A 12732-nucleotide genomic window follows, 5' to 3' on the forward strand; every position below is an offset into this window, starting at 1 on the left:
AATATTGGTATAAAGAAAAGCAGAAAAAACAGAGTAAGGTCGGTTCATTTCATGACTTCCTTGCACAAAACGTATCTTTTTTTTTTCTTTTATAATATAACTATTAATAATTAACTACTACTACTATATAGAAATATATCTATAATTTAATTTTAGGTTTGGTTCCGAAGCTTAGGGTTTTAGCATTTTTATTGAAATTAAAGAAAGAAAGGATAAGCACGACTCTTCTTTCTTTTATATAAAAACTTAATCCTACGCCATCTACCACCTTCTCCTCCTTTCATTATAATTAAACCCTTCTTTTCTTTTTCTCTCTCCTTCATTTTCCTCTCATTTCTCACCCAAACTAAGCGCCTCCACTCTCTAAATTAAACCTCTTTACTTTCTCTCTCTAACAAAAACAAACACAAAAACACTCCCCTGTTTTTTCCCCCTGTTTTTCAAGCTGGCGATCGTTAATCAGGAAACTATTATTCGCGAAATTAAACCCAAGAATCGTAGAATCATGGTACATTTTTTCCCATTTTAAAATTCACCATTTTATTCAAATTTTATAATGATGCTAATTTTATTGTCATTTATTTATAATGTGGGTTTATGTTTTTTGTGTGGTCTAATTATTTTTTTGGGTTGTTTGAAACAGGGTGCTGGTGGTCCAGATGATGAAGACTTTAATCGGTGGCCGCCATGGTTGAAACCTTTACTTCGTGAAAAGTTCTTTGTTCAATGTCAATTTCATGCTGATTCTCATAAGAGTGAATGTAATATGTACTGTTTGGACTGTATGAATGGTGCTCTTTGTTCACTTTGTCTTGCTCATCACAAAGATCATCGTGCCATTCAGGTATTATAATTTGCTTCTGTTACTTATTTAACATATACTTCTTAGTTATATTGTGGAATTTGATTTTATTTATTGAAATTCTTTTTCTTTTTTGTCAACTGGGTTTTCATCAAAAATGCTCATTGAATGTTGTATACCAAACTTTAATGGTACTTTATTGGGTATTACATTTTGAACTTGTATATTTCTGGGGATTTTTTGTTCTATGTTCAAATGAAGCAAAAATGTATTCTTTTTTGGTATACTTTTCTGGGTTTTTGATCTACATTAATGGGTCTCTGTTAATTTCTGCCAAATGAGGATTCTCTTTTCCTCAATTTACTTCATATTTTTCCACAATTGGGATTATCAAAAATCTCATCTTTCATTCAGTGCTATTTGCATTTCTTGTACTAGTTTCAACATCTGTAACATTCTAGGTCATCACATTAATTATGTGTCAATAACTCAATTTTCTTCACAATTTGTTAGTCAATCTTTCTCCAAAAAGAGGTATTATTTGTATTTCTGGTAAAAGTTTCATACTTATATTTTCTATCTAAATTTCCTCACTTCAATGTATTAATAAAACTTAATTTTTTTTGTGGGTAGTCCGTACTCTATTATCTTTTTCTTGCTCCCCAAGCATTTACTCTGCCATTTTTCTTGCTACCCTCAACAAATATTGTTGACTTGTACTACTACATATCTTCATTGACTAATATATTTTCTCTCTCCTCAACAATTTAATCTAAGTTATAATTTTATTGAAAATATTGACAGATTCGTAGATCATCATACCATGATGTGATTAGGGTATCAGAAATTCAGAAGGTGCTTGATATAAGTGGAGTTCAGACGTACATTATTAACAGTGCTAGAGTTGTGTTCCTTAATGAAAGGCCACAACCAAGGCCTGGTAAAGGTGTCACTAACACTTGTGATGTTTGTGAGCGCAGCCTTCTTGATTCCTTCCGTTTCTGTTCTCTTGGTTGTAAGGTAATCACAATTTGCCCAATTCTTTATTATTGTTTATTTAATGTGGATGGTATAAATTGATTTATCATATCTTGATTGATTGATTGATGGGTCACATTTTGTATTGCAATTTGCAATGTCATAAGTCATAATTGAATTATTATTATTGTTGGTTACTTATCTGATTAGTTTTCTCATGGTCTAATTAGTTGGAGGAATTTATTATTGGTACATTTGTTAATTTGATTGATTCAATTGGGTAGGAAATCTACCTAATTTTAAATGGGAGTAAATATCGTAGAAGGACTAAATCAATTTGGATGGAGTATTTTAGTCAAGTTTTGAATTCGGTTTGATTTATTCAATTTTAATTGATTGGCAAGAATAACATTCTACTACATTTTAAATGGGGATTTTAGTGTTGATATGGGAAATGCGTCAAACTTGACATTGGGTTCTGATTTTATTCCTTAATTAATGAAGAAAAGATTGGAATTGGTTGTGATCATTCAATTTTCTTTTATGGTTTTCTAGATTGTTGGGACTTCAAAGAATTATCAGAAAAAGAAGGAACTACGACGGTCGATGGGATCGGATTCCGAGGACTCGTGTAGCACAAGCAGCACTACCACCACAAGCCGCGGCCATGTTCGCCACCACCACCACCACCACCACCACCATGGTAGAAATGAGATAATGGAGAGCAACTACAACAACAACAACAAAGGGGTGCAAAGTTTTACTCCCTCAACACCACCCCCAACTGCTGCTAATTTCAGGACAGCCAAGAGAAGAAAGGGGATTCCACATAGAGCCCCTTTTGGTGGACTGATCATAGAATATTAATAGTAACACTTTAAGTCCTTAGTCTCTAAGATAATTGCTTTATAGCCCCTCTTCTTCTTATAGAATTAGTTTTTGCCATAGTGGTCACATTCCAAACGCTTGTGCTTTTTGGCCCCCAACATAAAAGCCAGCTTTAGGTGATCTTAAAAGTCAGTCTCCATATGTGTATATAGCAATGATGCAAATATGCAATAGAAAGTTGAAAGTATATGGGTAGTTATGCAAATAAGAAAAGAAAAAAAAAAACAGAATGTCAAGAACTTGTGTGAAAGGATATAGCCTCAATGGTAATAAGGTTGGGAAGAAAATGTAAACTATAATAAGTATTGCATATATTATGTGCTTATTTTTGGTTTTTTGCTTTTGGGCCTATGTGGTGGTGAAGAAGAAAGAAATGTACATATTTATGTTGCTTTGTCTTGAAAAGGATGCATGGGAAAATGTACTTCTTGCCTATATGATGCTTGTATATATTTGGGGTTATGGAAAATATCAAATTGCTTTTCTATCTTTCATGAGATTATAGTGTTCCTTTCCTCTTAAAACAATGGAATAGTTAATCATGTTTACATATTTTTTCTTTAATTTCAAAACCCAAGTTTTATTTGCCATCACATTGTTTTTGGTAAAATTTGTTCAATATAAGAGTCGTAAAAGAATTTGTTGCAGCGTTTGCAGAGTTAGTTAATACTTTTAAGAGTTTCATGGAGGACAAATGATTGAGAAACCATAGTGTGAGTGTCTTGTGTATACTATGTGTGTTCTTTTTATTTTAATTCTCTTGAACTTTAGTTGAACCTATTAAATAAATTTTATTTTTAAGCCAAAGAGAATGCACCATAAATGTAGCGTGCGAATTACAAAATTTTGGAGTGTTGATATACACATTGTTCGCTTCATCACGTACGATTTTGTTCTCTTGAAGTTAATTTTCAATTTTTAAACTTTTAAGTTCAATTAATTTCAGTTGAGTTTTTTTCACAAGTCTCACACTTTTTTTGTTTGGTACAATTCCAGTTCAGTTAATTTCAGTTTAATTTAACTACTTTCTTTTTACAATATTTTTTAAATTTAACTCAATATAATTTCAATTTAGTTTAATTCAATTTAATTTAATTTTACCTTATATAAAAGAAAGGATTCTCACTTCGAATGTTTAAAGATATAACTTAACCTTAAAGATTAAAAGTTAATATTCTCTCCGTTCCATTTTAGTTGCTACATTTGATTTTTCACAGTTTACGAGATGTAACTTAAAACACCAATATATTGAGTTATATATATGAAAAAATTATAAAATTTATTTATTTGAAAAATACAAATTGGGACGAATCAAACAAGATCCAACATGATTGTGTTTGTTTTTATATATATGGAGTAAAAGATAGTCAAAGTTATGATATGAATAATAACTATGGTCAAAATGTAGCAATTAAAATAGAACGGATGGAGTAGTTAATACTGTAAAAAGTTAGACTATAAAGTAAAAGACAAAATGTGACTGATTTTGGTATTAATAATATTTTCTTGGAAATGTGAGCTCATATCTTCTTAATAATGGTGGGTCTACGGCGGCTGACTCGTGGGATGCGTGAGAGGGTACGTGGCAGGTGATTATAGGGCAGTGGTAAAGCTAAGTGTGTCTTGATTCGTGGAACCCGGGAACTTAGGTCAGCCGCCTTGGGCAGCGAATTAATCAGGATTAAAAGTGGTACTTATGTGTTTTGTGGGCCGTTAAATGGGCCTTTTCATTTTCACACCATCATTGGGCCCCTCTTTCAAAGTGTTTGATAGAGAAGGAATATGATGGCGTACTTATCCCTCCATTTTTTTTGGTTTAAGGCTATGTTCAGTTCACCTTATTTTTGCTTATTTCAGATCTAATCAGATCAGATCAGATCAGATCAGATCAGAAAAAATAAGTTCAGATCAGATCAGATCAGAAAAAATAAGTTCAGATCAGATCAGATCAGATCAGATCAGATCAGACCAGATCAGATCAGATCAGTTCAGATCATATCATGCTTATATTTAAAAACTTATTATTATTAAATATCTTTCACTACATATTAATAAAAATTATAATAATTGAATATTAATAAAGTACTCATTGAGACAATCAAACAAGACCCCACATGACTATATTTTTTCTATATATTGAGAAAAATCTAAAAGATTATCTCTTATTGTGAATAGTGTCAAGATTCTAAGTGACAAAGATAAAAAAAATACAAAGGGGTATTATTGTTTACTAGTACATTTGTTCAAAAGAATTATTTTATTGTTGTTGTTGTACTTATTAATTATTAATATTGGTAATTATTATTAATCTTATTGTTACCATTATAAATGTCATTGTTATTATTATTAAGTTATTTTGTTGTTATTAAATAATAGAAAATTAAAAGCCACGTGTTAAGAACATAAGATTGACGCAAAAATAAGAAATATATAAAATATGATATCTCAAATTCATGATAACGAAACTACTATGTTCGGATTACATTTCAAAATAAGCTAAGTGTGAGATACAAATTATAAATTTAGATTCGGTATACCTCTTCCTACCGAATTTCAAATCTCTCTAGCTATTTGAAGTTGCACGATATTTATTTATTTTTTGCTCAAGTCATAGTTGTTTGTATATCTTGTTCTATTTTATATGGAAAAAAAAGAGTTTAGTTTGCCGACTTCTCAAGTGTGAAACTTTTTTTTAAGGGAAAGTGTGAAACATTGTATAAGTGCTCTTATAAAATAATGACTTGAGTTATATAATTATTTTTAGTAATAATAATAATTATGATTATAATTATTATTGTTGTTCTTATAATAATGATAATAATAATAATTATTATAATAATAAAAGTTGTATAAAATTGTAATAGAAATAAAATGATAATAATAGTAACACTATAAAGAATATCTTATAATGTATTGCATAATAATGATTTACAAAGTAATAATATAATGTAATAATATTATTTATAAAAGATAAGATCTTGTTGAAAAAATAAGTTCAGATCAGATCAGTCAGATCAGATCAGATCAGAAAAATAAGTTCAGATCAGATCAGATCAGAAAAAATAAGTTCAGATCAGATCAGATCAGAAAAAATAAGTTCAGATCAGATCAGATCAGATCAGATAAGTTCAGATCAGAAAATTTCAGGTGAACTGAACATAGCCTAAGTGTGATTCTTTTTTTTGGTATATAGCAAGTTGCTTAGCTATATGTATTTGTTTTGTCATTTGTGCTAGTTAATTTCGTTACATATCACTTTCCATTTTTTAGCCAAATTACTGTTTGTTGACAATGATATGTCAATGTATCTCTTTAGCTTAAGCCTTAAGGTGTAACTTTCCGAATTATGCGACGAGAAATGAATAATCTAAAGGATGAAAGTAAAGGTTTTATCCCCCACACACTCTTAAAGTAGAATTACTCCTAATAGAATTTTTCAAGCCATGTTCGAATGTTTAGATTTACATGTTCTTTTTCAAATATGTGAGTTACTTATAATTTATAAATGCAAATTCTTAAATGAGACATTTTCATCTTGAAATTATTGTATTAATTATATAAAAAAAAAAAAAGAGTCAATTGGTGTTTACATTATATTTCAAGAGATCTTTTTAACTCACATAGTAAATTAAAAATGTCTTGTAGAACTACTAAAGTTATAAAGATATATTTTTTTTAAGAAATGTAATGAGATATAATTTGATAATTTTTTTTTTTAAAATATCATATTTGGCATTATTTATGAACACATCTCAATAAAGAAGAATAAATAGGAGAAGAGTATTGGAAAAACTTATTATTACTACTATAAATATTCATATGGTACATGTAGATTGTGATTTTTTATTTTAGTATGCAAATGTTTTTAATCTATGACCTTGTATATTAAGCCGTCATTGTGTTTATAGCATGGGGGGTATGTCCACGACCTTCTTGTTTACCTTTTTCCCTAGAGTTGGATCATATAGTAAGTCAATATCGTGTTCGCTCCCATCCAAATAGAGAAATTGCATTGCTTTTCTGGCGCACACGAGGAAGGTATTTGGTACATACCGTGAAGGAGATGTAAGGCCCCCTTATTTTAAATTAAGAGAATTTAAATTAGATTGAATTGAGCGGAATTGAATTGGACGGAGTTGAGAGAAACTGAATTGAGAGAAACTGAATTGAGAAAAACTAAATTGCATAGAGAAATTGAATGAATTGAAGTATTGAACTGAACATGTCGTAATATCAAACAATTATTAATTAATTGAACTTCTAGAGGTCTTTTGTTAGAGATAATTCTTTATTAAAAAATTGTAAATAAATTACTTTCTCCGTTTCGAATTACTCGCTACACTTTGAAAATTCCACTATTCATGAATGAGGTTTGACCATGCATTATTTACTATTAGATAAAATCAAATGTTATAATGTAATATGTTGTTGGATTTGTCTCAATGTATATTTTCAGAAATTCAAAATTTTATACTTTACTCTTAAAGATATTAGTAGTCAGACAAGCGTAAAATCAAAATGTAGCTAGTATTTTGAAACGGAGGAAATATTATATTTGGAGACTTTTTCAGGAGTGTGCTATATTTAATATGTACAACAGTACAATCATATATTGAATATGAGAATAAATCACATGAGGAGAAAATCCGTTTTAAAAAGCAAATGGGTAACTAATTCTTAATGTTTTATATAAAATATGATGCAACTATTAAAAAAAAAGTAGTATCGATTTTAAAAATCTACGAAGAAATTCTTTTAAGAGTAAAGTATTATATTAATATCCATGGGAATTAATTAAGAGTGAAGTATTGTACTGTTATCCATTGGAATTGGGAGGTAGTTAGGTACCCATTGTTCCTGTTTTACTCTTCAACCATTTACAATTTATGTGTGCGGATGATTGATATAGATAGCTTTTGAATTGCGTATATTATTGCCTATAAAGATTCTTGATGATATTTATTGATGAAATCCCAAAATGTGTAAACAAACCTACTTCCTCTTCAATTACATTATGTTACTTTTAATAATATATTTCTAATTTTGATGCTTTGATATTACCAATAGCTAGCAATATTCCTTTTATGACATCTAATATATATTTGTCTTTTCATACCTTATTTTTGTATATCTCTTTGTTGTTCAAATACTCAAATGAATCTCTTAATATTTTTTTCTAAAAAAAATGATAAAAAGAATTTCTCTAGACTTCCTTCGCACAGGACTCTCGTCCAGAAGCTCATTACAAGCCAGACACCTCCAATCGCCCTCTTCCCTAAATTCCAAACAAATACTTGAAGTAGGCTTTGAACCCTAAACCTTGCTAGAGAAAATAGAAAAGCTCACCGCTTGAGTCAATCTCAATTCTTAATAAATCTCTTAATATATACCTAGCATCTTATATTGTAACTTAAAAGATGCAGTATGTATAAATTCTTAACCTCTTGAAAAGAGAATAGAGGAGATCAAAAACAAGAAAATGGATGGAAGTACTCACAATTAAACGTCTTCTACACGATATTCCTTCAACAGGAAGAATGAAGTCTTAAGTGAAAACGACATAGTTAAGCTGATCATAAGATAAGCTTGGCCTATATATATTATTATATATATACACATGTCGGCACTAACCACTAAGCCAAATAACGCATGACCCACTTTCACTATGTGAGTATGGAATGTAGGATAATTATTTAGAGCTCATTTCTTAGAATGTCGTAGTACTAGAAAATAAAAGGTTCATAAATTATTAAAATAAATCCTTGTCAACTTGCGCTTTCTAGTGGGTTCACTTTAGTGACATGAAGAATACTGGATGTCGAGTTGGAATTATGTCATAGTATATGTAGATCAATCTTCATTTTAATTTCTAATAATTCAGGAAGATTATGAAGGACACGTAAATTTGCTTTCACTTTACAAGGAGTAGATGAATTTTAGTGTTAGTGAACCAAATTGAGCCATGTGTGGAGGACATTCTAAGATGAGGGTATACTACTTAATGTATGCTTTTGGTAACATTGCTATTCCATCGTTTTCTTGAGTAATCCCTCTCGACGTATCACCATTTCAACAGTGTTGTCATTCCAATGCCGACTCATTTGTCCTCTACACATGTCACTTTGCCTAATTTTATCACAATATCAAAAGTCTACATTTTATTCGTTAAGAAAAATTGTCTTCACAAATGGAATCAAATATTGATTCTCTTTTTTCTTGTTTGGTTCAACTATTCATCAATATATTACCATTACTTAATGGTATTAGATTCTCCCTATTTGTTACCTTCCCCTCCCCTCAATTAACAAAATCCGTTACTTTGTACTAGTGATTACCATTCATTCTCATTCATTGACTTGAACCAACAATTCAATAAAAATAATCATTTTTAATTTGTTACTATTCCCCTCCTCTATTTGTTTTTATTCATTTTCCTTTCATATCTCGAACCAAACGATCCCTGAATATAAATGTCTTCTCATATTACTAATCTCAAATTTGATTCATTTATAATATGATAAAAGGGGTAGTGTTAATGAGCCTGACATGTTCACGAACAATTCTGTCAAAGGACCAACTCAACCAAAAACTTAAGCTGATCGATGGTTGAGGCCCCAGGAATAGATCTATACTCTATCACGCCCCCTCACGCAAGAGCCCTTTGGGCTTGAAGTGTGGATGCAGCACAGGCCTCCCTCATACCTGGCGCGAAATATTCCACTGAGAAAGGAGGGCTGGATGAGATTCGAACCCGTGACCTTTTTGTCACGCTGGCTCTGATACCATGTCAAAGGACCAACTCAACTAAAAGCTTAAGCTGATGGTTGAGGCCCCAAAAATAGATCTATACTCTATCAAATTCCAAGATCGGCTCGGTCAAAACTTGGTCAAAGTCAGCTCGTGGTGGCTCGACTCGGATTTGGACTCGGCTCGAGACTTCAACGAGCCGAGCTGAGCTAGGCAAAACTCGTCTCGAAAGCTCGTGAGGTTCGATTATAATTTTATATAGAAAAATAATACATTTTTATAAATACATAGATATATTAGCCTAAATATCACACGATAATAAGTTAATAGTTTCATTGTCTAAAAGAGAATCTATAAATTTTAAATATTGAAAAAGAAAAATAAAGAAAACATGTAAAAAATAGGGATGATAAAGAGTAAAGCCTATTCATGAACAGTTCGAGCTCGATTCGTTTAAATTTGATCGATGCATTTTTTTGTCAATATTGAAAAAGGGTCATGGATTAATTTCTAGAAGGCCACGATATTTCCATTACAACAATTCATGCTTTACTTATAATTCTTCGCAATGCAATGCTCAAATTTTTTTATCAATATTTACTTTGAGATTTTTATTTGGTCTATTATAGAAAAGATGAAGAGGACAAATTTAAGGGAGTAAATGTTAATACAATAACAATGATATTCAATATGAGGTGTTTCAATTATTTTTTTTGAAACTTTTAGGTCTTTGACAATAATAAGAATCAAATTAAAGTCATCATTGTGAAGCAAACTCATCATAATAGTAATACTAATGTGAGAGTTTCTTTTTTCCTTTCTCATTGGAATACTGATGTGATGATTAAGATTCAGAACTTTTCTTTATTTCAATCATTTAATGGTAATATAGAATAATAATTTCATAGAATATGATAAATTATAAAAAAATCACACCATAAATAGAGGATGCTTCGGGGATCAGAAAGGTTGATGCCATGCTGTGGAAGGAAATACAACCAACATTATATTGTTACTCAAAGCGGTTAGATTGGGTATGGAATTTCATTATTTTAGTTTTGAAGCTTCAAATATGCATCCTTTTTTACACCTTTATGATGCAAAATTGCAAATGTGCATCATCCATGCACAGAAGATCCATATTCCATGATTAATTGGACATTTGCAACCTCATATGATACCATATTGTATAGGTTTTATTACAATGCATATTTATTTATATGCATAAATCATAATGTGTGTTGCGTATAATCATGTCATGCTTCTTCAAAGTTTTGCAACAATTTGGCCTATATGGACCTTCACTGAAAATCATTCACATAAAAGGGAGGACCCACTAAAATAAATTTCAACTATGAAATTTTAAAAGTCCCAACTTCATCAAGTTGCTTGCCTTAGCCATGATGTCAGTTGGGGATATTTTGTCCTACTTTTATCTTAATTCACATTTATTTCATTATATTTGTTTTTTTTTTTTAGTAAGATCCACAAAGAAAAGGAGCTTTTTTGTCCATGCCTACACCATGCTGATGTTTCATATATTTCACTTTGAATGCAACTCGGCTACACGAATTCCGTGGGTATGAGACTATGGGTACAGAGAGGAAATGCATCTGATCGTTGTAATTTATAAACACTGGTATGGCTAGAATGAAGTTATCTAAAAACAACTCATTTGCTAAATAACGTCATGAAATTTCTTATTTACGTCCTAAATACGTGTATAAAAATACAGTATTGGTATATTCAGTGGCCGATTCAGAATTTTCCATATGGTGGTTCACCACCGATTACCGATCACCATCAACCAATGACGTCTTCCTTTTAGAAGTCAAATCCCTCTCATTCTTGCAATACTATAATTATCGAGTTCTTTCTTGCTCTCATTAGATTAATCTCAATAGAAATGCTATCTCATAAAAGGCAACAACAAAAACTAATTCGTCAAAGTGAGAGTTCGAGAGATGCTTATGGCTTACGGTGTTACAAAAACCTAATTTGTCGACAATTTTCCATCCCGACTCTTTTTGGTTGGACGAAAAATCATTCTCTAAGAACCCAAAGGTAGATTTTCAATGTAAGACAGAAAAATATTTCCTCTTATACAAAGACTTATTTTCGGTCATTCGAAAAACTATATTCCAACCTTTATAAACCAAACAAAGAAAAACGGATTAGTATTATGGAAAAACGTTTTCATTCCAATTACCAAACAGAGCTTAACTACTTCGCAAAATTGAAACTTGAAAATCAAACACCCTAAACCCCAGACCCCAAATCCCAAAATTCAGTCTCACTCAATGAGCCAACTTCCCCCATAATCAAACATGAACATAAAAATTACAAAATTCTAAATTACAAAAAAATCCAACAAATACGTCAATACATGTATTTCCTTTTCGGCTTTCCCCACATCAGTACATCACCCACTTTGCTGTTCCTTTCTCTAGTTTCCTCCCATTCTCTCTTTACAGAGCAAAACCAGAGCAATAATGTTGGAAATTATTGTTGAAGTGACAGAGTCACCAAATACTGATAATCACAAATTGATTATTAACGAAACCTAATTCATTGATAGTGACAACATTAGTCGACGAGCTTGGTCGGCACCGAAGTGATATGCCTGGGTTTGTATTGTGAGAAAAGAGGAACTAAAATTAAGTTTTTTTTTGGTATGGTGGTGCACATGCACCAGGGTGGCATGAACTACATCCTCCCCTGGGTATGTTTCATCTCTTTTCTCATTCCTCCCATTTCTTCTTCACTTCCCCACCATATCATCTTCCACATCACCACTACCTCCAGCACACCTCCATCGGCACCAGTGCACCACCACCACCAGAGCCGCCGGCACACTACCACCACCATAGCCGCTGGAAAACCACCACCACCCTTCATATCTCCTCTGCTTCCCCATTTCAATTTACAAAAAAAATCAAAAAAAAGAAGTTGGAGAGGCGTCCACCATAGGGTGAGGCGCCTGCCATGGACGCCTCCACCAGTGGTGGAGCGTCTATGGTGGACGCCCCTCTATTTTTTTATAAAAAAAAACCAGTTCCAAGATTTGGATGACGGTGGTAATGTGCTGGCGGCTCTTGATGGCGGCGTGATGGTGGTGCAGCATCACAAGTCGTGGTGGTGGTGGTGTGGCGGTGTGGATGAAGTGAACGAAGGGGAGAAAGAGAGAAGAAAGGTCAGTGGTGGTGTGGCGTGATGGGCATGGTAGTGGTGGCGGTGCGGCAGCAGGATGCAAGTGTTGGTGGTGGTGTGATGGTGGGCGTGGTGGGCGTTGTGGTGGTGGTGGTGCGGCAGCAGGA

General features: G+C 32.1%; 1 protein-coding gene across 1 annotated transcript; it reads left to right on the forward strand.

The window, feature by feature from the left end:
- The first annotated feature begins 257 nt into the window (after positions 1–257).
- On the forward strand, positions 258–3165 carry LOC104908179 (hypothetical protein). Its single transcript, XM_010697265.4, has 4 exons — positions 258–508; positions 644–844; positions 1607–1822; positions 2336–3165. The coding sequence occupies exons 1-4, from the start codon at positions 506–508 to the stop codon at positions 2645–2647; spliced, it is 732 nt and encodes a 243-aa protein (XP_010695567.2). The 5' UTR covers positions 258–505; the 3' UTR covers positions 2648–3165.
- The last annotated feature ends 9567 nt before the right edge of the window (positions 3166–12732 follow it).

Source organism: Beta vulgaris, chromosome 5 (assembly GCF_026745355.1).
Source record: "Beta vulgaris subsp. vulgaris cultivar EL10 chromosome 5, EL10.2, whole genome shotgun sequence".
Classification (NCBI taxonomy): Eukaryota; Viridiplantae; Streptophyta; class Magnoliopsida; order Caryophyllales; family Amaranthaceae; genus Beta; species Beta vulgaris.